Here is a 27447-nt window from a genome sequence, read left to right as displayed (position 1 = left end):
AAAGTAATCTTTAAAACTGAAAAATGTATTGTCATTGAAAATGATGTTAGTTGAACTCTATAATGTTCTTAATTAGGAGTGTAGATCGTCTTACCAGTAATCCCGGCAGGAACAAAAACCATCTTTGAAACAATGGAACCGGTTACGGTCACACACAACGATCTCTGTGCTAACAATTGCTGATATAAGTTTGAAAGCAGCATGACAGTCCTCACAAACACGAAGATTCTTCATAATTCGAATTGGTGTTCCAGGTTATGTGTTGATCAACCCGAAAACCAGCACTAATTTCCCTCTATGACGATAGAGAAATTTTTCCTTCCGATCCTCTTCCATGTCTAGCAGAACAACTGAGGTGTTAGGCACATAGCTTCATTTTCTCAAGTAGTTTCTCCCACATTTGGACGATCTCTTGAGCTTGAGGACGGGTTTCATCCCCGGCTACAAACTCATGAATCACTCCATCCACTGTAATTGAACTCCACCCCGGCGTCCTCTCACCCCTCGATCCCTCATTATCTTTCTCACCGTCGCTGTGTCTTCCCACCGTTGTGCTTCTGCATAAATGTTTGACAGAACCACATAGTAGCCATCATTAAGTGGATCCAATTCCGAAAGGTGCTTTGTTGCTTCTTCAGCCAGTTCAATGTTTTTGTGAACTTTGCATCCGCCAAGGAGAGGTCCCCATACGACACTATTGGGCTTGATAGGCATGTTTGTGATAAACTCGATCGCGAGCCTCTTGAAGGAGCCCTGCCCTACTTAAAAGATCAACCATGCAACCGTAATGCTCAATTCTAGGAACTATACCATAATCGTTAGTCATGCTGGTGAAGAAATCACGACCTGATCCACAAACCCAATGTGACTACAAGCATGCAACACTCCAACAAAGGATACATCATTCAGATCCATGCCTTTCTGAATCATTTTAGAGAAAAGTCTTAAGAGCTTCCTCAGCTTGCCCATGCATGGCAAACCCTGCGATCATAGCTGATCATGACACAACCGTTCGCTCCTTCATCACATCGAAAACTTTGCAGGCATCCTCCAAGCATCCACATTTGACATACATTTCAATCAAAGTGTTGGAAACCCGAACATTTTTGCTAAACCCACTTTGGTTCGAGAACTCATGAATTCTCCTACCCAAACCCAAGTCCCCCCAGCCAGCACACGCCACAAGAACAGCCACTACCATCACCTCATTTGGCCTCACGCCAGCCTCTTCCATCTCCGAAAACAAACCAATCGCCTCCTTAGGCTTCCCGCATTGAACAGACCCTGAAATCATCAACGTCCATGACCTCACACTTCTACCAGGCATCCGCAAAAAGACGTCATACGCTCCCTTAATATCATCCCTCTTTACCAACTGTGACATCAATGTATTCCTGGACACATCTCTCCACCAGACAATGTATACAAATTCAGAATCATATTCATCAAAAATAAATTCGACTGAAACCCAAGTTTCTCCACATACCCATGAATCACCCTTCCAATGGAAACATCCGACAAACGTGTGCATGCCTCCAGAACGAAAGACAGCGTAAAACTATCCGGTGAAACACGAAAGCTCTGCAGCTGGTTAAAAAGCAGAACTGCCTCAATGGAGTCTTTGCCTTCGGCAAAGGCTTTCAGGCACGAGTTCCAGGCTTCGGTCTCGGAGGTATCAAGGTGGTGGAAGAGTTTCCGGGCGTAGGAGAAGCTGGGGTTGAGTGAGCAGACCAAGGCGATTCGAGAGGGAGGGAGGGAGGTGAGGGAAGAGTTCGTTATGATGAGGTGGGCGTGGAGTTGTTTGAGCTCGGATGGGGAGGCGAAGCTGTGGAGGAGGTGGGTTGCTGTAAGCTTTGGGGAGTGTGAGAGTCTGTGATGTGGTTCAGAGGATGAAGATGGAGGCAAGTGACCGTTGAAAGCATCGAGACTTTTCAAAAGGTAGTTGAGTTTCAGTTTTTTCTTCTCTTCTGAAGCGTCGGCCTTTGGGTTTTATACACGAGTGAGGGTAAAATGGGAACTTAATGTGCAAAATATATTTTTGGGCGCACTTAGATAAGTGTGCAGTTTCTAGAGCTTCGGCTATAAACACTTTCGCTGAAAATAAACACTTTCACTTTTAGTTATTTTAAAACTTTTGAAGCATTTCAAGTAAAATAATGCATTTGATAAAACGTTTCATCCATCCGTTTGCTACCAACGCTTATTTACCAATGTTACCAACAGTTCGTCTGCGTAAAATCAGTAGCTTGTACTTTAGCAAAGAGCAGATTCCCGTCCACATATTATCTACTAGTGCTATAAACAAGTCAACTACTCTATATCGACATTTCATCTTTTAATAAAGAATGGACACAGGGAACGAAGGAAGTAGGACGAAATCATATACACCTGTTTTATACCAACAGTGCGAACCAAAGACTTCCAGTCAATGTTTTTAATCACTTAAGCTACAATCTCCACGTAAATATGATTGCGTCGACAACGTTAACCCAATGTCTAACAACATAACATTGTAAAACCAGTTAACAAGAAAATTTGATGCAAAGGAAAGATAACTTGAGGTGCAAAACTGAATTGACATTTTTGTTCCAATTCTACAACCAAACCATAAACCTCATTTGAAGTGGTCCACAAAAGAAGATGCTGAAACCCTATGGCGTCGAACGTAAAAGTATGAGAAGATAATTGATATCCAGTTTTTTACATCTCTGAAAATTCCTTACAAAAAAGAAAGTGATGAGCTTGACGTCAATGTATGCCCCCTTGTCCTCTAAACCCAGCACGAGAAACTGAGTTAAGCATGGAGCCATTTGCAATAACGACAGGGATGGCCGATTTACTTGAATAGTTCTGGGTTCAGCCAGTCCCTGTCATTTACATTTCGAATCAACATCAGTTTACCCTATCAATACGAATATTAGTTGAAAATAAGATAACAAAAATTAAGGTGTATTGCACTCACTTGCTAATGTCATCGAGGTGATCATCGAAATCTACAACATCCTGCCATTTTTCAGTAGAGATGTAATCCAATAGAACAACATTTGCTGATGGCTCCTTGATGGTCAACTGGTTTCCATCCGATCCAACTAACTTCCAAGTCCTGGATGCATCCTTCGTGTAGAGCTGATTTTTCAAAAGGTAGAAAAACAAAGATTAAATAGGAGGAAGACGAAGTTAGTGTCGACGAAGATGAAATCACTTAGAATCAGATCCAACTAACAATCAGGTAATACAAAACTGGATTAACATAAAACGAAGTTAATATAAAAGAAGATGAGGTCACTAAAGAAGCAAAGATGGTTTCAACATAGAATCAATTCAAGACAAATAACCTCCGGAAGATTTAACAAAGACTGTCCATCTAAGTCCTCGGTATTTCCAAAAAGATAATAATATCTCATTTTTGTTGTTTCCTGAATAAGGACTATTGCCAATTCCTTCAAAACTCTATTGCAAATCCTCACCATGCTAGCTTTCCAAACAATTGAATATATCAAAGCCAAAAGATATTAAAGGGAAGCCATGTCAGGGCATAGTTCAAACAGTGTGGAGCTCTGCAATAGTGATAAGGTAAAGAGTTCTAAGAGATGCTCTGAAGGAGCTCTTCAAGATGTAGTAAACACCAATTTGATTAAAAATTGATCTAATGAAGAAAACAATGAAAAATGTGAGGGTCACACAGATACTCTAGAACATAGATTAGGAATGGGAAAAGATGGTGTCTGTGGTTATCTGCAGGAAGTAGGTGAAATCTAGTATCCCCAAATTCAGCAATAGCTTATAATTTAGAAAAATGCGGGTTCGCTAAATGATAATCCTAAAATAATACAAGAAAACTAAATGTTATGAAGGGTGGGTGAGGATGAAAAATATGACAGTGTATGAGACTATTAAAAATATGTTAGCTTCTGTCTGGGCCGCCAAAAGAAGGAAACAACTCCGTCAGCCCCAAAAATAAAAACTTTATTAACTTAGCCTAAAGCACATTACACTCCAAGCTTTTGTAGCTTAGAGTTGGTTTGAAAGGAAGGTCCAAAAGGTAATCTCATTCACCTTACATTTGGGTTAGGAATTAGGGCTGACCTGCAATCCCATTGTGGATGTTCCGCTTCTCAAGAAACTTTTGCTCATGGAGTATGCCTTTATCTAGTTCATTTCTATTTCAGTAAAATGACTAAAAAAAAAAACTGTGAGATGCACAGATTGGCATCAAAATATAGTCTTCTAAATGTTAGAAAAGACATCTCAAAAACTTCGTGTACATACATACCAAATTATTTAGTTCTTCAAGCTCATGGTTAACTTCCCAAGTTTATCAACAACAATCGACACCAACAACTTTGAAACATAATGTCCAATTATTACGCTAGGAAAACAAAAACGCATACCTCACACAAATTTCTCATTTCTCACATTTTTTTAGCTAAGACCGACAAGCGGTTCATACAATCAAATACACTCATACACTCATGCACCCATTATCATATAAACAGACAAAGAAAAAGATCAATGCTTTTCATAAATAAATATGCATCGCCCCCAAACAGATAAAGTTAAAGAAACACACCTGCACTACGGGGCTCCGGTCCTTAGTCTTCGGCAAAGCTTCAAGCTTCCTGTTATCAAGCTAGAAATGGATGAAAAGACATGAATGTTAAAACCCAATACCAAAAAAGCAAACATACAACACAAACAGGACTTCATGGACTGAAAATTGCATACCAAAAGAATTGCGGCTTGAGGAAGGTAGCGATAAATGTGATCGCCGACATTCTTGGCAATGCCGCCGAGCTCGTGATCGTCAAACCTCTCGTTAGCATGGAAATACCCCACTATGCTCACTCCTTTAGCAGCAAAGTGCTCCTCTATCTGTCCCAATTCAATCACAACAACCAAAAATTAATCAAATTACAGAGTTAGGGCACCGTTTGTTTCCCGGGAAAATCCCAATTCGAGTGTCTGAAACCCTAGAGGAACAAAGTGGTGTGAGAAAAAGAGAGGATTTTGGGACCCACCAGGATGAGGGAGATCTCGAGCTGGGGGAGGAGGCCGATGTGGGAGTGGAAGAGAGGGACGGAATCGGTGATCTCCACGATGTCGTTGTGGGGGGAGACGCGACCGAGGAGGATGCCGTTGACGGCGGAGGTCTTGTGCTTGAGAGCGTGTAGCACTAGCTTTACGTAGGCATTTTGTGCGATCTCGTAACGTAACTGGCCACCCATCACTCACTGAGTTGGACTTCACTTGCTGAATCGCCGGCAACAGAGGAGAGAGAGAGAGAGAGAGAGAGAGAGAGAGACTGAGAAGGCAAAGTAGAGAGAGAGAGAGAGAGTCCAAAATTTCAGTGTTTTTGTAAGTTTGGGGATCTGATCGTTATTATGCGAATATTTCTAGTCTTTTTCCCGGAGATCTTAGGAATCAATCATCGTGATCGTTGATTGTACATTATGCGAACAATTTTTATTAAATATTATTTATTTTAAATTTTAAATTTTAAAATAATTTTTGACCGCACGATGTACAATAAACAATCACGATTACGAAATCTCTAGAATTTCCAGAAAAAGGATTCGCGCCGAATCCTTTTCCTTTTATTTTATTTTTTTAACCAAACTTGGTTTTTTTTTTTTTCTCAATTTTTTTTCCCCACATAAATCAATGAATGGATCCAAGACATTATTTTTTTACATAATTTTTACACACGTTTTTGTAAAGTTTAAATATTCTCTCAAAAATCATGTTTGCCAACAATCATCAAATCTAAAATCATACAATCGTTGAAGAGTTTTGAATTTCTTTGTTGAATTGTGTTCGTCAATTTTCTTACTAGTCTCAATAATTTTGAATTTGTCTAATTTTTTATTTAATGACTACCTTGTTTAAAAGGGAAGCCAAAAGGTCAAATAAAAGTGTGAAAATCGTTTTTTTCTTTTTTAAAAACGTGCAAAAATCACTTCTAGAATCATTCGTAAACAGTTGGAGGCCGAACCTAACCATAACCATGTGGCTAGTTCCATCCTTGCTCACTGCCCACAGTTCCATCATTGTCTTCCTATTTATTTGATGGTAATTAGCATCAATGTTTAAATAACCATGCTAGCGCAGCAGGTGCTTGACTCAAACTTGGGCATGAAATTTGGACTATGGCGGGTTTCGGCTGGCGAAGAGAACGATAACAAGGGCAGTTGCATCAACAGAAAAAAGGGAAAAAAAGAGTGCCCGACCATTTGGAAGAAGGAAGTTTTGCTCCCAAAGTTCGAAAAACTTGGAAGAAATCGGGGGTAAATATAATTGTATAAGCAATTAGTAAGTTAAATGCATCACATTGTTCAACCAAAACTACACAGCAATCTTAAATACAAAGAAAGAAATTTGAAAACAGAACTTGGGCAAACTGATAAGGTCAAATTTTCCCTCTACCGGAAGCAATCAACCGCGTTTGCCAAACTGGAAAATCACACTTGAAACTTGCATCTCGTATAATTTCTTAATGATTTGGAAAGTAGAATCACAGATGAAAGAGTACCATCTTACAAAGGCAAGTTAAAAAATATTCACCTGAATCTCAACACAAGGCCGTATGCGAATGCACACGAAGAGAACCCTAATGAAGAACCCTAACGAAGGAGCACATACAAAACTACAGCCCTGGACAGGAAACACGAATAATAGTACTAACGCATCAAAATATAACTATTAAGTGACCAAATGCTAATGTAAACATCACAGGCTAGGCTAAGCAGATAAATTAAACCATTAGAGCATCTATCTAGATCACTAATTAGATTGTAATAAACTCCATCATCCGATACTATAGTCTACAACATACTAAATCATAATGAAACTACACGACGTCTGCAGCAGACACCAGGTGTTTCAATCTGCATAGTTTTTCTAAACCATACAATATAGAAATAGACTAATAAACTCTTCTCGCCATAAAAGTTTCTCAAACTGCCACCATAGGGAGTCTCTAACAGTTCCAAGAAAGTGCCTAACCGAGTGCCAGACGAATCTAAGCAACCTGTGTGAAACTTCTATGGCAAAGCTTAAGCAACTGCATCGAAAATCCTTCATTACTATCTTGCATAGGGATGGTACTCACTAGCACCTTCTATTTCTACCTTCCGTAGGGGTGGTACCGACTACTGCTACTATATCCCCCCCTTCCATATGGTCCACCTGCTCCTCCACCATAAGTAGCACCAGGACCAGAGTCATAGCCACCACCATAGTTTGAACCTCCATAACTTCCATAGCCTTCATTGCCTCGGCCATAACCACCTAAACCACTCGCATTATAGCCCCCACCATAACCACCACCATATGGTCCAAAGCGGCTAGAATAACCAAGGGAAGTCTCACCTCGATAGCCACCTAAGCTACTGCTGCCAAAATTCCCATAACCACTGCCAAATTCGCCACTATCGCTACCATAACCGTAGCCATAACCACCACCATATCTACCACCAAGACCACCTGGTGTCCTATAGGGTCCAGGGCCAAACCCTCCATCAAAACTACCATAAGAACTGCCATATCCACCAAAGCCATCATTGAAAGAACGAGCCCTAGAATTGCTACCATATGCAGGAGCAGATGGTGGATTTGAGGCTTTCTTTGGTTCAGCTTTCTTGATCTCCACCTACAACAAAGCAACTTAGTTAACCTAGATTATTTAGAAATGGAGCTACTGTGATCACCCTTTCCTGAGAAGATCTATACCTGTAACAAACTCCACCTAAAATTAGTTCCAAATAACTAACTTGAATTATTATAATAACTAACGGAAACGAAAGATAACAACCTTTAATGCATAGATTTAACAAAACAGCAGAATGCAAAAATTGATGCTCCATGTCAAAAAGGATTTTGTATACATGCTGTTTACACAGAGACCTTCTAAACAAGCTCACCTGGGTACCCTCCATATCAATCATGTTTCCTTTAGATAACAATTCATCTACAACTTCCTCACTGTCAAAAATAACAAACCCAAAGCCTCTAGAACGATTGGTCTCATGGTCTCGTATGATCTGGTGTTCAACCACTTTCCCATACTCAGAGAAGAAACTTTTCAACTCATCTGCGCAAATTTAGCAACCAAGTAAAAGGGATGAAGATGGTAATGCAAACAAGCTTAAGTAAATGTCGAGCAAAAGTTCAGTGTGAAACTAATAGGAAAGTGACAAACTTCCGTGTTGTAAACACACTAAAGCAGAATAAAAACATAAAAGCATACCCTCAGAGACTGATGATGGAATGCCACCAACAAATATCTTCTTTGTCTTAAAATCCTTTGATTGCCCTTGACCTTTCGGAATGGTTCGCTTGATCTCAACCTGCATTATCCATAGAATTAATGTCATATATAAAATAAAGAGTATAAATAAGTAATAGCATCAATTCCTGAGCACCATAATTTACAGTAAACCATACAAAGATCCAGTCTTAAACATCTACTTTACCTGCTTTCCATTAATAACATGAGTTTCCTCAATAACTGCATCAACAACTGATGGATCGGCATAGGTAATAAACCCAAATCCCCGTGGGGTACCGGTGAAGCGATCTTTCATTATCACTGAGTCCACTATCTCTCCATATTTCCCAAAGTGCTTGGTAAATGTTGCTATTGATCCCAAGCAAACAAAATAAAAGAAAGCGCAACACATTAGTAACAAAACAAAACGATAAATTGCATTTAATCTAAAACCATACAAAGCCAACTAACCAAGCAAGCTGAAAAATAATCTAAAATCATCCAAAGTCAATTATAAACCCAAAAATTAACCATAAGGATTCTATAAACTTCACTAATTTCATGCCACATAATTTCGCCGCACAATGCCACAACTTGAATTTAAATTTACTTCTTACAGGGAAGAAAAAGAATAACCTTTGCTAATTAACTTTGCGAACACAACAAAAAGGTAAAAATAAAATAAAATAAATTATAAATCTTTACGTTGGAAAAGAGAACTCACCATTTGTAGTGTCTTTTGCCAATCCACCGATGAAGATCTTTCTGCGAATTACCGATAAAATATTAAAAACAATTAGCAAACGTGAGGAAACGCCCAAACGATGCCCCAATGTTTGAATAACGAGAAAATACAGGAAACAACAGAAACTCCAGCTAGAAAATATAAAGATGCATAAAATCTTCAATTTTATTTTCTCAGAAAGATCCAATTTTCTCGAATACCAAACAGAAAACAGCTAAATTGGGTGTATGGGGAGGAAGGGAGAGAGAGAGAGAGACGGAGGGAGGGAGAGAGGGAAGGAGGGAGGGAAGGAAGACGTACCCAGGGCTGGCGCCATCGCCTGAGTGAGGATGGCCGGCATTCGACTTCGAACCCATTGCGCTCGATATCGGATTTTCTCGGGAAAATTTGATCAACAAAAAAGGTATGAACTTTAAGAGTTGGAAGCGCAGAGAGAATAACAAGATTAGGGTTTTTGAGTGGTGGAGAACATTATTTTTCCCCCATATATATTGGAGGGTGTAACAGTATGTGAAATGTCAACCGTACCCCTCATATCGTACGATATGAAAACATCGAAAGGGATATATACTATGGTTTGACACCGACTTCTATTGCGAATTTGCAAACAAGCCACATCCAAACACGGAAAACAACTTATATGAGTCGGGAATATAACTAAAGCAGTATTTTCAACTACTCATATATTGTTATGTAAGCTAAGTTACATACGATGCATGATTTTATTGGATTATTAAGGATTTTCGTTAAGGATAAGTTTATCTATAAAAGGTGGTAATAAATTTCCTTATTCATGATTTTCTTTCTAAAAATTTCTAGTAATAAAATCCACGGAAGAGAAACTTAACCCATGATCTCAAGTGCATCGTGTAACCACTACCCCTTTGAGATTCTCTCTATAAAGCAATTGTGCTCATTATCGGTTCTATTAGAAGCACTTTAACAATAAACAAGCTAAATTAGAAAATCACTCGCAAGTGATTCATGAAGAAACCTACGGCACGTGCTTCTCTGTGAAGCGCTATTTTGGGCCAGAACTGCTTCTAATTTTTCTGTAAATTGCAATCAAAAGTGCTTTTGGCTGCCAAGAAGCACTTCTATTCTTCTAGAAGACTAGATGGACAACATGCCATCAATATATGCTCTTTTAACCAAGTGATTGTTTTCGTGATTAGTAAATATGCTCTTTTAACCAAGTGATTGTTTTCGTGATTAGTAAATCATGGATTGATACCAACAACAACAAACAAACTACAAAAAGCATGGAGATCATCCATTTATAACAAAGAACGTCCCTACAATTTTGTGTCTGTCTATGCAGGATCAGCGATCGTATGCCCTTTTACAGGGGGCAACAGGATATGCAATTTCCTTATCATCTGCTTCAGCTTCCTCAGCTTCTCCATCTCACCTTCCTGAGCCAGAAAGCTTTCCAATGTCCGAAATGAAGCTTCACTCATACGTCTCCCTCTCTCCACCATTTGTGTCGAGCACTCAAATGCTTTGTTTACCCTACCGCAGGAGCACAATCCCGTTAACAGAAGATCCAATGCATGACCGTGAGGACAATATCCTTTCTCCACTAGGTATTGCCACAAATGCAAACCCGAATCAAGCTGATGATTTACACAGAAAAATTTCATTATCATCACCACCGTTCGTGTTTTGGGCACAAAACTTCTGTCAACCATTTTATGATCTAGTCTGGAAACACCTTCGATATCATATGTCCTCATCAAGCCAGAGAAGATGGTGTGGTAAGTCATATCATCATGCTCAATATGATTCTTTTTCATCTCATCCATCAAGGTGACTGCCGACTTCAGATCTCTTGATCTAATAAGTGAACTCATCAAAGCATTGTAAGCCCCAATGTCCGCAAGCAAATTTCTCAAGCGAATCTCATCAAATAACTGTCGTGCCTTGATTGGATTTCGAGCAACCCCTGCTCCATGGATCAGTGTAGTGATTGTTTCTAAAGTAGGCAACAAGTTTTCCTGTTCCATTCCTTCAAAAAGCCTCAATCCGTCAGCAAAGCAACTTTTCTTACAGTAAGCGTCGATTCTGATGTTATAAGTTACACTGTTTGGCTTAAAGCCTCTTTTAACCAGTTCATGGTAAAAGAGTTCTATTGCAGTAATATCTCCTGATTCCTTGAACCCCAGGAGCAAGATATTCATGGTCTTGGTGTTGGGTGAAAAGCGAGAACGCATCTTCATGAACACTGAACGTGCCTCCTTCATCTGCCTTTCGGTGCAAAATGCTATAAGGAGTACGTTGAACTCATCAGTACCAAACTTCCTCCCAGCAAAAATATCATTCTCCAGTTTTTCAAATGCTTCAGGGACATCTTCATACGATTGAAATTTTGCTATTTTCGACAGAATGATGCTCATTGACTTAAGGGTAAGCAAGGATGGGTGCATCCTGCTTATTTTGGCCATCAACTCCCAAGCGTTATCAAAATAACGCATCCTGGTAAGGATGTGCAGCATCTTTTCAAAACCGTCTGAGCTTGGACATAACTGGGAATGATTGAGGGAATAATTGAAGAACTCAAGGCCTTAAGACCGTTGGAATGGGCTGCGAAAAGGTGACCAAGAACATTCTCCACAAAACTGGTGGAAAGAACTTGTGGTGGGATGTACTGGAGAAGAGTCGGGTGAAGTGGTTGATCAGGATAAGCATGGTTGTTAATTATTCTGGCGATCGTATCAATTTCAATGTTGGTTTCTGACGACGGTAGAATTTGGGTGGACAATTTAAAGGCGTTAATGAAAGAAAATTTTAGGTTTAGAGGAATTTCAGTAAGCTGATTGGATCTCTTTAGTCTCGTCAAATGGAGCATTCTCTCCTCAGTTGAACTTAACAATAAGCACAACTGAGTCGGCAACTTGAAATTTCCATTTGGAAACGCTCACTGATCTCAATACCCTGGATATCCAAGCAAACGAAAGTTAAAGGTCCAGTAAAGCTTAACAGTTAGACAAACAAAACATTATAAGTACGAGCGGGAAGTTGGAAAGCAACTATAACAGTGCAATCTATGGCTAAGTTTCAAGGCCTAGTATTAAAACAAATGAATCACTTCAAGCAGCATAAGAATTAAGAAAAATAATCACACCACGGTGATTAGACACATTGATTCATACGCTACAAGCACAAACAAACTATTAAATTGGTATAATTTGATTTCGGGCTCATGAACTGTAATGATTAACTCAAAGAGGCCAATAAACTCAAAGAGGCAACCAACTCACAGGAAGAATAATGCTTTCATGGGATTTCAACATCAGCCGTATATTTGCTGATCCAAGATTAATCAGGAAAAGGTAATGAGACCGAGCATGACAAGCACCACAAGAAAAAGTACAGCACTAATTATTTCTAAGCCAATCATTCATATCGTACACTACCTCTGTGATTTCTGAAATAAATATTTGCATATCCTGAAAGTCTTGTAAGAAAACGTATACTGAACAAGATGACTGGATAGGACTTACAAATTTCATTCTCGTAAAAAAATTATAACGAAAAATCCCTAAACTAAAACCTTCGGGAACCAATTTAGCTCGCTTTGGTTCATTCTGTTACTTTACCACTACAAAGATTCATCCATCTATCCATACGTTTGTGTAGCGAGAGAGAGTAGGATTCAATTAATATAAGCCATATTCATCTCTACAAAATTCAACATAACGACAGAAAATCATAAAAAAAGAGTGCTGTTATACAAACCATTCAAACACAACATTATGTTCTACAAACCAAAGCAGAACGGTGTAAACGATGAAAGACAATATATTTACGAACCCGAATCAATATTCAGGCAACACACGAGCAACCCAGATATCAAAATCTTGCCAGTGACACATTTTTCATACCAATTTCGAGATAAAGCAAGCAAAAATAGTGCGCACTGTAGTTGTTCGACGGAATGCCTCAGAGAAATATAAGAAACATAAGCCCAGAAAGTGGAATCTAAAGAATCAGAGTTCAATACAAACACGAGGCAGAGCCGCAGAAGCACTTACCGGGAAAAGGTGTTGGTGCTGTGTTGCGTGCTTCAGCTTTTACAGTTTTTTCCGTTGTGCTCAATTTTTGGTGGTTAAAGAAGCGGACAAGTATGTCAACCAGAGAGTCAGTTTGAGAGATCCTCTCTCCGGATCTCACCGTTTAAAGCAAGCATCAAGAAATCTGAATCACTTAAATTGAATTATGCGGTTCCTATTGATCCATTTTATACATAATAAAGGTCCGGATCTCTTTCTCTTAAACGATTTGAATTTCTTAATTGTTAGACTTCAGAGAGTGAGAGAGAATCACAATCCCTTACTCAGTATTGAGCTCTTTTTTTTTTTCCAATTTTTTTATCTGACTATCAATTTTTAATTTGTTACGCAACTATGAACAGTGAGTATGCTCAAATAACTCAGAAACTTGCAGCATGCCTAATGTGACCTAAACTGAGAATGGTCTCTCACACTCTCGACTTAAATTTTCATACAACTAATCACTTTACAAGCTCGCACTATAAAGATCGGCACTTAGGATTGAGATTTGTTTGGGCTAATTTGCCAATTTGGCATCGGGCTTCCTTTTTTGACCAGAAACAATATCATAGCCTTTCATTAATCAACACCATGCAATTACATAGTGTCATTGAGTACATAATTTCAGTGATCAATAAACTGATCTAAAATGAATTTGTACAAAGTAGACTAATAACATTAAACCCCTAGTAGATTGGAATTTGGTCTTATTGGTGGTGAAACAGCCTTTAATTCCATTGGAAATACTTCCCCGAACATGAGAGATTTTTCAGTGCGATCAGAATGCGAGATAGTATACCACGTGTTACTATGCAAATACTAGGATATATGTGTTAAAAAGTTAATAGCTTAAAAAGTAAAATTTTCCACCACTTGTATAAAAGCAAGTGATGTACTACCCGTATTCCGATCACAATGAAAAATTTCTCCCCGAACATTACTTTTCACGTGTGAATGCGGAGCTGATTGGCTGCAGAGAAACAAAATAGAAAGCTTGCAGACAAAGCAACATGAACAAGAGATCACAATTATAGACAAGAAATTCGAAGCTCGGGTTTACAAAAATTAGTTCAAATAAAAAAAAATTACACAAACTCATTCGTTCAGTGCGGTTTAGAAGTGTGGTTTGGAAGTGCGATCAGAAACCTAAATAAAAACTAAAATAAATTCCTAATTGGTTAAAAATTCGATCATTAAATTCAGGTATATAGTCTAATATCCTAGTAGATAAGATGTTGGTAGGATGTTGGACTTCCACTTATGAGTTTCAAGTTTAAAACTCCCTAAACCCTAAATTATTGTAATATCGAGTTTCGAACTTTCTCCTCCCTTTAATAATAATAAAATTTAAAAAAAAATTAGAAACCCTAGCTTAGCTATCTCCAGCAATGACTATTGTTCTTGGACAAGAAGAAGGTAACTCTCTCGAATGGGGAATTGGATATGAATTTAGCAGAGCGTATTAAATTAAAATTTTGAGGGATTTAAATGGAAAACTAATGAAAATGGCTTGAAAACTTTGAGTTTTAACGATAAAAACACAATAAATAGCAAAATGAATAATATCATGATTGACTTTTTAATGTAAAAATATGGTTTTTCGTTAAAGTAAACAATACCGGAAACTTTTCATTCAAGTTCTCATTTATAAATGGGTAATGCTAGGGAGAATAAATTTTAAACTAAATGATGAGAATGTTGATTATTGGTTTATTACTTAAATGTTGATTAACGTGTTTACTTCTTATTGGTCACACATCATTTGATTTGAAAATTTGATCTCCCTAGCATTCTTCTTTATAAATTTGTGTTGTTTATTTCAGTGGGTTGGATGTTGTTGGCGGTGGTGCTATGGGCGGTTGTCGTCACTCGGTTATCACATCATTATGGTGTTGATGCTGCTCAAGTCACCTCAAATACTGCGGCGAAGAAGTATAGGAGGCAGTGGAGGAAAATTACCGCTTGAGGCGGCACGTCTGAAACACAGGACCACCTAAAGAGAGAAATTACTACTGGTGGCACCTCTTATACGGCTGACAAGGTCGAGAATTATAGGCAACGGAGGGGAGTCACTCTTCTAGGCCGTAATGTTCCAAACCCCATCAGGATTTTCGATGACTCTGGGTTTTCAAGAATGTATTTTTTGTTGTGACATACGTTCTAATACATGTGATTGTATAAATCATAAGTAGAGATAAATTAGGATTCTTTTGGAATCTAGAAGATCTTTCCTAATAGACTTTGTATTACTTGGAGAATAAGCTTCTCTCATCCTTATTACTATAAATAAAGACACATGACTTGGGAATTAACGCACAATTCCTCAAGTCTATCCTACAATCTCCGCACCCCTTAGTTAAATATAGGCCACAACAGTTTTTTATTTTTTTCTTGTATTATTATGGTTTATTGGTATTTATCTTCACTTATAAGTGAGAGGTCTTGGGTTTGATTCTCGTCAAAGGCGAATTTGAACTACATTATTGCTAGCTCATTGTAAGGCTAAGCCCATCTCCATCCCTTTAGTTTAAATAATATCGTTTGTTTGAGAGAAAAAAAAATTAAAATAAAAAGACAAGTTCCCTTGTTATATATAGAAAACATATATTTCCAGTTGAATATCTACATACATATTGATTTGATCATTTCTCCTGATCATCACAGAAAAAGTCATACAAGAATTTTCAAAAGCTGGATTTGTTAGGCCTACACCAATTCAAGCTCAAGTATGGCCAATGGCTTCGTAAAGGAACGAGGATCCTCTTCGGATCCTTTTTGTAAGGATCCTAAAAATTCTCAAATTATTGTGATTGTATAAATCCTAAGTAGAGATAGATTAGGAATCTTTTGGGATCTAGAAGATCTTTCCTAATAGACTTTGTATTATTTGGAGAATAAGATTCTCAAATTGCAGTTTGAAATCATTTTAAATACTTTTATTTTAAATTAAATATGAATAGTACTTGATAAAAACCGGTCATATGATATATAATAAACAAACACAATTTAAGAATTCCTTGGATCCTCATAAAGAAAATCCGGAGGATCCTCCTGGTTTCTAAAGCTCACCAATTCATAAGTGCATTTGGTAATACCAACCACTCTCCACAACTTCATCAATGATTCTGCTTTTGGCAGTCTAATTGCAAACATCATTGCTTCAATTTATGAACCCCACCTATACCTACCTACCTAGGTTAATGGCCATCAATTAGGAAAAAACAAATAGTATATTAAGAACACGATAGATCAATTGTCATACTATAATTAGTTAACTTGAATTCAAAAGGATAAAGTTTCAAGAGCTGGTCATATAATGCAACTCAACTACCAAAGTACCAAGATATTTATTCAACTCAACTACCGAAGTACCAAGATATTTCTTCAACTCAACTACAAAAGAATGAAGATTCGCTGCATAAAAATTGACATTACATGCATGCTCTTTAATATTTCTCAGCTATGCAGCCTGGGGAAGCACGTGAATCGTGATGAAACTCCTGCATGCTTACAAAATAAGGACGTACGTACTCGATTCTCTGTGCATGCATGGACTACTGTAACATTACCACGTGAATATTTAATGGTGCATGTGAATCCACTCACCAACGAAAAAAGAAAAGAAATTGGGAGTGAACCCTGTGTAGTTTTATCTCGAATGTACTCAACCTCTTTAGTTTCACCAATTTGAAATCAAAACTTTCAAAAGTTTTAACATATATATCTTCCCATGCCATATGGGGCCAAATAACTTACGCCAAGTACAATTAAATTATTTTGGGATTAAACCATTGGTTTATTACTAATTACACTGTTATTATCCCGTTATTTTCTTCATCTTAAGTCTTATCACCTACATAAGATCTGAGGTTTTACTGAAAGTTGTCTTGGTGCAATTAGAGTAAAAAAAGGGATGAGCTATAAGAACAGAAAAAGAATTTTTTAGTAGAATATATAGGATAGTATTTTAACAACGCGTGGCTTCTGCCTTGAAAATATACTTTGGTGTGGGAAAATAAGGGCTTTAGATGTGAGAAGGCTAATTTCCACTGGCAGAGCCAATGAAGGCTGGATCTTTTGACCCTTTTTACTTTTAAGTTTTTATTATATGATTTTATGAATTTGGTTTTTTCATATCAAAGTCTGTAAGGTTTTGGCCATTTTTGTCCATTGAAAAGTATGATACTTTCATTCTTTGATCCGTATCCTCATAAATATAACTCATGAATGAAATTTACCATGTAGTTTTTTTTTTTTTCTCTTAATTGTGTCAACGATCACTAATTAGCCAATCATGCACCTAACCCTAATTATACGGTTTATGTCTAATAATGTCATATTAGAAATATAGAATTAATTAATATAGATTCAAATTAAATTGTATTTAACGAGTTTTCAAACTATGATTTTGTGTTATTATATATAATCTTTCGTCATTTTTTTTTTCTTTTTCATTTTAAGCTTATAGATATTTAAGCTTAACTCCCATAGTAGAATCTTTGGCTTCGTCACTTCTAATTTCTACGATGGGGTAAATATAAGTATAAAGATTTTTAAGCATTAAAATGTTTTAAACATATTTATATACGTTAATCTAAGTAATTTGGTTAGGGTTTTGTAAAAAAAAAAAAACTTCATGCAGTTTTAGATATTGATGACCATTAACCTAGGTATGTATTTATAGGTGAGGTTCATAAATTGGACATGATTAAGCCCTAAACCCTACATCGATCAAGTCTTCACTTAAGTAGTGTTTCTTCCTGTAAACTTCTGTTCTTAAAAAATACAAAGTGATGTTTCAAATTTTTGCAAAGCTAAGATTAACATATATATCTTCCCATGCCACTTGACGTAGAGGTCATAAGCTAGCTATAAAAAAGAATTGGGGTGTGGTTAGTATAAGGAATACATCGAACATAAAATATTAGAAAGAATTAGAAATGTATTTTATGAGCATATTCGTTCATAAATATTTTATCTCATACATGTCTTTGTAACATGAAGTTCTCTATTTCTTACTAACTTTTCCTCTATCCCTCGGCACCTGGAAATCTCTCACCAAACATAGCCGAAAGAAACTTTGTAAAAAACCCACGTGAAAAAAGGAAAAACCGATAGCGAAAACCAAAAACGATTGATGGTCTATCATTGAAAGACAGTTGTAGATAAACCGTTTTGCCATGTATATGATATACGCTAATTAGGGACCAATTGAAAGGATCTTGGATACTTTTTGTGAGAATATAGAGAATCAATCAATCATATTCGTTAATCGTATATCGTGTAGTCAGTTTTCATTAGGTACTATTTATATTTATTTTTAAATAAAAAATTTTAAATAATTTATGAATGCACAATGTATGATGAACGAACACAATTAATTGATTATCCAAATTCCTACAAAGAGGATCCGGTTAGGATCCTAATTCCAATTGAGCACATCCATTAAGTATATTTTCTAGTTTCATTAGTCATTCTTTATAACATTCTTATTGATCAAATGGTTGTAAAACTTTACACTCTGCATGATGCGGTGGTTGGTAAGATAGGGATCCAGATCTTCTTCGAATTTAAGGATATTGAGCTTAGGGATCAATTGATCCGACTCATTGAAAATTGATCATTGATCTAACGGCTACAATTATTATAATTTTTAGTGGAATTTCCTGTTTGTAGCCGTTAGATCAAATTTCAACGAACCGGATCAATTGATCTTTAGGCTCAGGATCCTTAGATCCAGAGAGGATCTGGATCTGTAAGATAGAATGCATTTACTTGTGCTCATCTGTACATAATCCAAAATGTGCAAGAGAAAGGAAAAACATTCAAAAGGTAAAGTTAGAGAAACTAAATCTATTGATTAAATTTACAAATTAAATAATGTATCACAAATAAAAAATAAACATATTTATTAATATTTAAGTAATAATCTAATCTTCACTTTGCATATCATTAATATACAAATTCAATTTCTATTGCATTACTTATACTAAAAAACATTTCAAGCTCTCGTAGGTTTGTGTGGACCTATTAAACCTATTGACCACATAATATCTTATTTGCGCGGATCCACCTCATTCTGGACTTGGTGGCTTGTCCATCACCACATGTTTAAACCTTCCTCCGGAAGGTTGTAAGCCTATAAAAGGTGCCATGACAAAGCTTTACGTTTCCCTCCCATCGTTCCACCCACGCCGAGGGCGCTCTCTCTCCACGTGGTAAGATCCTTCTTTATCCTTTGATGCGACCTATATTTGTAGCTGCATTTTTATTTTGTAAATTTTTTTTCTTTCCTTTGTGTTTTGTATGTCATTTTAATCATAACAAGATTTTTGGAATGGAAGGGTTAGGAAAGAAAGAAAAAGCATTGACGCTAATTTGACTGGTAAGTAAACGAACCAAGTGATTATTGATTTATTTAGTTTTATGTATACATGTTTTAGTTTTGCCTCATTAGCATCAATTTCTTTGTCTTGTACAGTCTTTCTCTCCTCTTTTTATCCATAACACATTTTCAAAAAGAAACGCCTAGAGCTAGCAAACTCATCTTCTCTATCAAACTTTGTATGTATGTTTTCCTTCCCAAATGAGTTGATAACCATGTATGGTTAGATTGGTTGGTCATATATCACCTAGATTATATATAATATGTATTGCTATTTCATATGTTTTGAGCTCAAAGTTGGGATTTTTGGTGTTAAATTTTGGTAGGTATTAGATGGAATTTTGGATAGGTAAGTGGCTTAGTTAAAAAAAATCCGGCCTTAGTTAAAACGGCACATTGTAACACGTGAGTATTCTTATAGTCAAGATAATTCAATCTTTTCATCAAAAACTCGTTTGGATGTGCTTTTAAAATGACTGAAAATGTTTTTAGAGAAAATGTTTTTAAGTTCCGAAAGCACTTGAAAATGTTTTTAGAGAAATTTTTTTTTCAAGATTTACTTGTATTTTTACTAAGGGTTGATTCCAAAAATATTTTCTCTAAAAGTGCTTTTAGTTATTTTAAAATCTCATCCAAACAAGCTCCATCATATATCTAGAAAGTACAAACAGAAGATAAAGCTCCAAGAATTTCCTAACAATTTTTGTTTAGAATCAATTAGGGTACCTACTCTACTTGTAACTTTCCCAAATGGAACGCGGTTTAATTAAGTACAACAAAGTGAAACATGTCATTTAGGGAAGAAGATTGTAGCACTGCTGCCTTTGTTTGGTTGGACTTGTTGAGCAATATTGATAGAGCATGATATATGCCAAACCCACTGATATTTAGTATTGCTCTCGTTTTTGCCACTTTATTTGTACATTGATGGATCAGTCTTCATTTAACTTCAAACTTTTCAAATTTATGATTGTTAGAACATCTTGTAACCTTTTTTATTTTTTTCTTAAATTCGTTTGGGCATGAAAAGCTACTTGAGTTTATAACTATATTTGCTAAAGTTTGTTAATGGTGCGCTACTTCAACTTGCATGTTTTTTGTTTTTGGGCATCGTTCATCCACTAATACCATACCTTTGAAGCCTTTTCACTGGCGCGCATGGGTATGTAAGCCCAGTTGTTCATAGTAAAGTTAATTGGGGTAAGTATTTTTTTACTTTATTTGAAATATGGACAAACTTCTCATTCTATTGAATTGTAAATGTACCGCTTTCCTTATGACTAATCAGAACCTTTCGATTGGCACAAAGTACCTAGATCTATTCACCCTCAACTATTGCACATGTCTCACTTTACCCTTGCAACTTAGGTTTTCACTCAAAACTCTTCTCAATGTTTTAAAATTCTCCTACCACCAAAATCTGCCAATTCTTCCTTTTAAGGTGCGGATGATGTGGCTAGGTTCCTTCCTTCTCCTTAAATGAGCTAGAAGTTGTCTCTGCCACAGGCCATGTCCCCTTAAATGAGCAGAGCATGCTTATGAGCTTTCTAATGTGGCTGCCAAAACCTTCATTGCAAAGAAATTGTGTTGTGAGCTGCCGAAACCCTAAATCTGGCTGCATTTCCAAAAGAATAGTCATCTGATGCTACTTTCTTTTTTTGTCATGAATCCTGTTCCGTCTGAGCTCCGACTTTTTTGTTTAAGTTGTCACCAACTTTTAGAGGTTTCACTCAACTTTCAAATGAAGGAATTGGAGTTTAGAAGCTTCAGTGAGATAATAATTACTTTCTATATTTTATGATTTGGTTATGAATCTTATGATTCTTCTGCTCATTGTTTCCTTACTGTTTTTTTTTTCTTCATATGTTTAGATTATGACTATATGGTGCTTCAGGTTTGGGTTTAGGATTTTCATTTTAGTTGTCTTTAGCGATTGGATTTGCCCCAGACTTATAAGGCTTATGACTGGAAATTTGACTATGTAAGTTAGACATGTATAATGTTGCTGCTCAATTTAGTTTTGCAAGTTTGGCATTGAAACTGCTCGTGAGAGGTGGAGATTTTGAAATAATGGGATAAGTTTAGAGGGTAGTGTGATGCATAGTACATGTTAAGGGGTAAAGTTAAACAAATCTAATATAGATCTTACTAAGTCTAGTTTTAATTAATTTGTTTATTGTTTTTTACGCGGGTACTTGCACCTTATTTGTAGTTGCAAAAACAGTTCAAGATGAACGTTTTTTAGCTACAGGGGAGAACATGCTACTTTCTCCATGTGATTTAGCAATAAATGTTGGCCCGCCATATATTTACTACAAACTTAAAACGTACGGGGTAACACCTATTTTGAGGATGCATTTTCTTTCATTGAGCATGAGCGTGTTCTATTGGAGAAAGATTATCGTTGCTCTGATAATTGGATAAAGGAGGCAGCGTTCAAAGGAAATAAAATTGAGAGAATGAGAAAATGTATTTTTATTCACACGTATGAGGTCATAAGAGGACAAGGAAAGTTTTTTTTAGAGCTTTGATGACTTAATCAGTTGTAATTGATTTGTTTGTTGCGACCTTTATATTCGATTTTTTTGGTTGATTCGTCAAAGCTGTTAAAAGACTTTCCTTGTCCTTTATGATCTTATACGAGTCAATGAAAATACATTTTCCTATTCTCTCAATTTTATTTCCTTTGAACGCTGCCTCCTTTAACCAATCATCAGAATAATGACAATCTTTCTCCAATAGAACACCCTTATGCTCGATAAAAGAAAATGCATCCTCAAAATAGGTGTCCCCCCGTACGTTTTACGTTTGTAGTAAATATATGGCTGACCGACATTCATTGCTAAATCACGTGGAGAAAGTAAAACGTTCTCCTCTTTAGCTAAAAAGTGTGCATCTTGAACTGTTTCTGCAACTGCAAATAAGGTGCAATATCCGAGTAAAAATCAATAAACAAATTAATTAAAACTAGACTTAGTAAGATCAATATTAGATTTGTCTCACTTTACCTCTTAACATGTACTATGTATCGCGTTACCCTCTAAACTCATCCCACTGTTTCAAAATCATTGCCAAGCAGTTTCACCTCTAGACTTGCAAAATTAAATTAAGCAGTAACATTAAGTACGTTAACTTACACATAGTCAAATTTTCAGTCATAAACCTTATAAGTTTAGAGCAAATCTAATCGAAATGAAAATCCTAAACCTAATGCACCATAGTCATAAATATCACCAACCAAAGGGTATATAATTTTAGGAAAGTTTGTTTGCAGTTACTAATGTTCATTCACTGAGACCTTATTAATTTTGATCGAAGTTTGTACCATTAAAGACACGCCCCAATCCCGGTGTCTGAAGAATTTAATTGCATTTTTACTAAGGTTTGGTTCCAAAAATACTTTTAATTATTTTAAAAGCACATCCAAACAAGCTCCAAGTCATTTGCATCATATATCTAGAAAGTACAAACAGAAGATAAAACTCCCAGAATTTCATAGCAATTTTTGTTTAGAATCAATTAGGGTACCTACTCTACTTGTAACTTTCCCAAATGGAATGCGGTTTAATTGAGTACAACAAAGTGAAACGTCATTTAGGGAAGAAGATTGTAGCACTGCTGCCTTTGTTTGGTTGGACTTGTTGAGCAATATTGATAGAGCATGATATATGCCAAACCCACTGATATTTAGTATTGCTCTCGTTTTTGTCACTTTATTTGTACATTGATGGATCAGTTTTCATTTAACTTCAAACTTTTCAAATTTATGATTGTTAGAACATCTTGTAACCTTTTTTATTTTTTTCTTAAATTCGTTTGGGCATCCACGTGATGTCGAACCTTTAACCCATTGTGTTTATATCGGGTTTTAGTGGAAAGCTACTTGAGTTTATGGCTATATTGGCTAAAGTTTGTTAATGGTGCGCTACTTCAACTTGTATGTTTTTTTTTGTGTGTGTTATATGCCTCTTTGATTGCCTTGTTGCCGTTTTGACTGACCAATCCTACTTTACTTTATTTGCAGCAGCAACATGAGGTTTTCGGCATCATTCATCCGCTAATAGCATGACTTTGAAGCCTTTTCACTGGCGTTCGTGTGGGTATGTAAGCCCAGTTGTTCATAGTAAAGTTGATTGGGGTGAGTATCTTTAACTTAATTTGAAATATGGACAAACTTCTCATTCTATTGAACTGTAAATGTACAGTTTTCCTTTTGACTAATCAGAACCTTTCGATTGGCACAAAGTACCTAGATCTATTCACCCTCAACTATTGCACATGTCTCACTTTACCCTTGCAACTTAGGCTTTCACTCAAAACTCTTCTCAATGTTTTAAAGTTCTCCTACCACCAAAATCTGCCAATTCTTCCATTAAGGTGCGGATGATGTGGCTAGGATTCTTTCCTTCTCCTTAAATGAGCTAGGAGTCGTCTCTGCCACAGGCCATGTCCCCTTAAATGAGCAGAGCATGCTTCTGAGCTTTCTAATGTGGCTGCCAAAACCTTCATTGCAAGGAAATTGTGTTGTGAGCTGCCAAAACCCCAAGTCTGGCTGCATTTCCAGAAGAATCATGCTACGTACCTTTTTTGTCTTGAATCCTGATCCATCTGAGCTCCGACGTTTTTTGTTTAAGTTGTCACCAACTTTTAGAGGTTTCACTCAACTTTCAAATCAAGGAATTGGAGTTTAGAAGCTTCAGTTTGAGATAATAATTACTTGATTTGGTTATGAATCTTGTGATTCTTCTGCTCACTGTTTCTTTACTGGTTTTTTTTTTTTTTCTTCATATGTTTAGATTATCACTATATGGTGCTTCATGTTTGGGATTAGGATTTTCATTTTAGTTGTCTTTAGCAATTGGATTTGCTCCAGACTTATAAGGCTTATGATTGGAAATTTGACTACGTAAGTTGACATATATAATGTTGCTGCTCAATTTAGTTTTGCAAGTTTGGCGTTAAAACTGCTTGTGAGAGGTGGGGATTTTGAAACAATGGGACAAGCTTAGAGGGTAACGTGATACATAGTACATATTAAGGGGTAAAGTGAAACAAATCTAATATAGGTCTTACTAAGTCTAGTTTTAATTAATTTGTTTATTGTTTATTAGTCGGATACTTGCACCTTATTTGTAGCTGTGAAAACAGTTCAAGATTCACGTTTTTTTAGCTACAGGGGAGAACGTGTTACTTTCTCTATGTGATTTAGCAATAAATGTTGGCCAGGCATATATTTACTACAAACATAAAACGTACGGGGCGATGCCTATTTTGAGGTTGCATTTTCTTTCATGGAGCATAAGGGCGTTCTATTGGAGAAAAATTGTCGTTGCTTCGATCATTGGATAAAGGAGGCGGCATTCAAAGGAAAGAAAATTTGAGAGAATGGGAAGATGTATTTTTATTGACTCGTATGAGGTCATAGAGGATAAGGAAAGGTTTTTTAGAGCTTTGACGACTCAATCAGTTGTAACTGATTTGTTTGTTGCGACCTTTATGTTCGATTTTTTTGGTTGAGTCATCAAAGCTCCAAAAAGACTTTCCTTGTCCTCTAGTATCTCATACGAGTTAATAAAAATGTATTTTCCTGTTCTCTCAATTTTCTTTCATTTGAATGCTGCCTCCTTTATCCAATCATCAGAGTAACGACAATCTTTCTCCAATAGAACACCCTCATGCTCAATGAAAGAAAATGCATCCTCAAAATAGCTATCGTCCTGTACGTTTTACGTTTGTAGTAAATATATAGCTAACCGACATTCATTGCTAAATCACGTGGAGAGAGTAAAACGTTCTCCTCTTTAAGCTAAAAAGTGTGCATCTTGAACTGTTTCTGCAATTGCAAATAAGGTGCAAGTACTCGAGTAAAAAACAATAAACAAATTAATTAAAACTAGACTTAGCAAGACCAATATTAGATTTGTCTCACTTTATCCCTTAACATGTACTATGTATCGCGTTACCTCTAAACTCATCCCATTGTTTCAAAATCCTCGCCTCTCATGAGCAGTTTCACCTTTAGATTTACAAAACTAAATTGAGCAGCAACATTAAATACGTTAACTTACATAATCATAAACGTTTGAAGTCTAGAGCAATTCCAATCGTTAAAGACAATTGAAATGAAAGTCCTAATGCACCAGTCATAAATGTCACCAACCAAAGGGTATATAATTTTAAGAAAGTTTGTTTGTAGTTCCTAGTTACAAATGTTCATTCACTAAGACCTTGTTAATTTTGATCGAAGTCTGTAGAATTAAAGACGCCCCGATCCTAGTGTTTGAAGGATAACGGGATGGTCACGTGCTAATCGACATCCGAAGGTAACGCAAGGCATTTCATGAATGCATATACCGAAAACATGTGAAACATGCATTTTGCATGTAATCATGCAATGTAATAATCAAGTACAAACCTTAATAAGATATAATATTCAACTGTCAACAATTTAAAAGTGATAATGCATAACATGTTTTCGGCATATGCATTTATAAAATGGCTTGTGTCATCCTCGGGTGTCGGCCAGCATGTGGCCATCCCATTATTAACGGCCTGAAATCGGGTTGACCAGACCTGGATTCGAACCCAACTTGCTACCTGGTCCAAACCCCTAGCTTTTGGCCTAAGCCCAACTACCTAACCCAGCCCAGAAATCAAGCTCTATACCCAAAACTCGAATTAGATCAGACCATACCGAATCTTAGTTTCTAGTCAGTGCGTGGAGCACACGCGCCTCCGTCGAAGGTACTGTGCTTCGTTGATGGCGATTTTTCAAGGCAACTTTCTAGTGACCCAACTCAGCACGTGGTAGTGCATGGGGGTACGGGAGGTTCCCCCTTAGGTTTTCCAACATCCTAATTGTGTTTATGACGTTCGTTTTCCCAAATTCGATTGTGTTAGTAAGGTTTTAGTAATTGGTCCCTTTATGTGTTTAGGTGCGTTACGTCCTTCCTAGTTCACATGGCTCTTTGACAATGGAGTATCTATGAATGGATCCCTTTCAAAATGCATTATTTTACTACTAGAAAGGCATACATGAAAAGCATGAGTTTATAACTAAGTTTTTTAGTATATTAGATTTACGCTTTATGAAATATCATGTTTTATTGAATAGCTGTTTACTGAGATATATTTAGGAAAGATTACATTCAAGATTTTATGTGCTTACTTAGTGATTATTCATACTATATGCCTACGGGCAAATGATGTTTATATATGGCTTCGGTTGGGCAATATAGATTGTGAAACCACTACCAGGCACATTATATATGATATACGTTTTATGAAAGGTGTGTTGTTATGTTATACAAGGGTTTTAGGAAAACCAATACTTATTATGCTATATGAGTTTTTTAAATTGGGGGTTAGCATATAGAAGATTAAGTGTTTAGTATTATGTTTTGTTTTGCGCCTTCTTAGGACTTAGAATTGAGGCGCACAATCTTGGCGTTAAGGCACTCCCGCATTGGTATCTTCGAGTCCTCTCAATGTAGGATCCATGCTTCTTGTAATCGCACTTTCTAATAACCTTCTACTTGTATTTTGAATTAGTAGTATGCTTTGAACATGCCATGCATTATCACTTTTATTTAGCCATTCATATAATTTTTCAAATTTTTTAATCCTAAATTTACCCATTATTAAATGTACCAATTTATTATGTGGAAAATGTACCCATTTTTTTTTTTTATATAAAATCAATTCAATTTTTTTTTCTAATTCATTTTTAAACTTTATATGGGTACATTCTTTTTCGTTGATTTGAGAATGTATCTATGTTGAGTTTAATTGAAATTTACTAGTGTCATTAAGCCTAATATCTATTTTTTATTCTTGGTGGTTTTGAAGAATGTATGGTGTGCTCTTGTTTTGGTACAATTTTTTTTTTTTTTTTGTTAATTTTGATGAATATACCCATGTGTGTGTGTATATATATGTTGTGTGTGTATATATGTAGACATATATATACACATACATATACAATATATTAGGGAGCATA

The 27447-nt window shown here is 36.4% G+C and overlaps 3 protein-coding genes, 1 long non-coding RNA gene and 1 pseudogene across 10 annotated transcripts; 1 reads left to right on the top strand and 4 right to left on the bottom strand.

Moving 5' to 3' along the window:
• Window positions 1-90: 90 nt before the first annotated feature.
• LOC125470403 lies at window positions 91-1922 on the bottom strand (annotated as a pseudogene).
• Window positions 1923-2552: 630 nt separating this feature from the next.
• On the bottom strand, window positions 2553-5326 carry LOC125470237 (ER membrane protein complex subunit 8/9 homolog). Its single transcript, XM_048569013.1, has 5 exons — window positions 5019-5326; window positions 4726-4872; window positions 4571-4630; window positions 2963-3126; window positions 2553-2867 (listed from the first exon to the last, which is right to left on the bottom strand). The coding sequence occupies exons 1-5, from the start codon at window positions 5223-5225 to the stop codon at window positions 2837-2839; spliced, it is 609 nt and encodes a 202-aa protein (XP_048424970.1). The 5' UTR covers window positions 5226-5326; the 3' UTR covers window positions 2553-2836.
• A 1421-nt stretch (window positions 5327-6747) lies between these two features.
• On the bottom strand, window positions 6748-9476 carry LOC103927470 (heterogeneous nuclear ribonucleoprotein 1). Its single transcript, XM_009336396.3, has 6 exons — window positions 9312-9476; window positions 8991-9031; window positions 8472-8635; window positions 8246-8345; window positions 7920-8089; window positions 6748-7648 (listed from the first exon to the last, which is right to left on the bottom strand). The coding sequence occupies exons 1-6, from the start codon at window positions 9365-9367 to the stop codon at window positions 7124-7126; spliced, it is 1056 nt and encodes a 351-aa protein (XP_009334671.2). The 5' UTR covers window positions 9368-9476; the 3' UTR covers window positions 6748-7123.
• Window positions 9477-10263: 787 nt separating this feature from the next.
• Window positions 10264-13659, bottom strand: LOC103956911 (pentatricopeptide repeat-containing protein At3g61360-like). Its single transcript, XM_009368969.3, is given in 3 exon segments — window positions 10264-11574; window positions 11577-11945; window positions 13046-13659. Coding segments are annotated over 2 exon segments (1533 nt in total). The 5' UTR covers window positions 11860-11945; window positions 13046-13659; the 3' UTR covers window positions 10264-10324.
• Window positions 13660-19070: 5411 nt separating this feature from the next.
• On the top strand, window positions 19071-27074 carry LOC125470198. 7 transcript variants are annotated; one of them, XR_007252436.1, is made up of 5 exons: window positions 19071-19281; window positions 19392-19448; window positions 20590-20648; window positions 23473-23586; window positions 26868-27074. It is a non-coding gene; the product is annotated as an uncharacterized LOC125470198 (long non-coding RNA). The 7 variants fall into 7 exon arrangements; XR_007252435.1 differs by having other exon boundaries at window positions 19072-19281; window positions 19408-19448; window positions 23476-23586; XR_007252434.1 differs by having other exon boundaries at window positions 19072-19281; window positions 19408-19448.
• The last annotated feature ends 373 nt before the right edge of the window (window positions 27075-27447 follow it).

Source organism: the organism of the source record quoted next, unplaced genomic scaffold (assembly GCF_019419815.1).
Source record: "Pyrus x bretschneideri cultivar Hongxiangsu unplaced genomic scaffold, Pyrus_bretschneideri_v1 Contig5, whole genome shotgun sequence".
Lineage (NCBI taxonomy): Eukaryota > Viridiplantae > Streptophyta > Magnoliopsida > Rosales > Rosaceae > Pyrus > Pyrus x bretschneideri.
The sequence above is the reverse complement of the archived record's forward strand: the minus strand, read 5'-3'. Positions and strand labels throughout refer to the sequence as shown.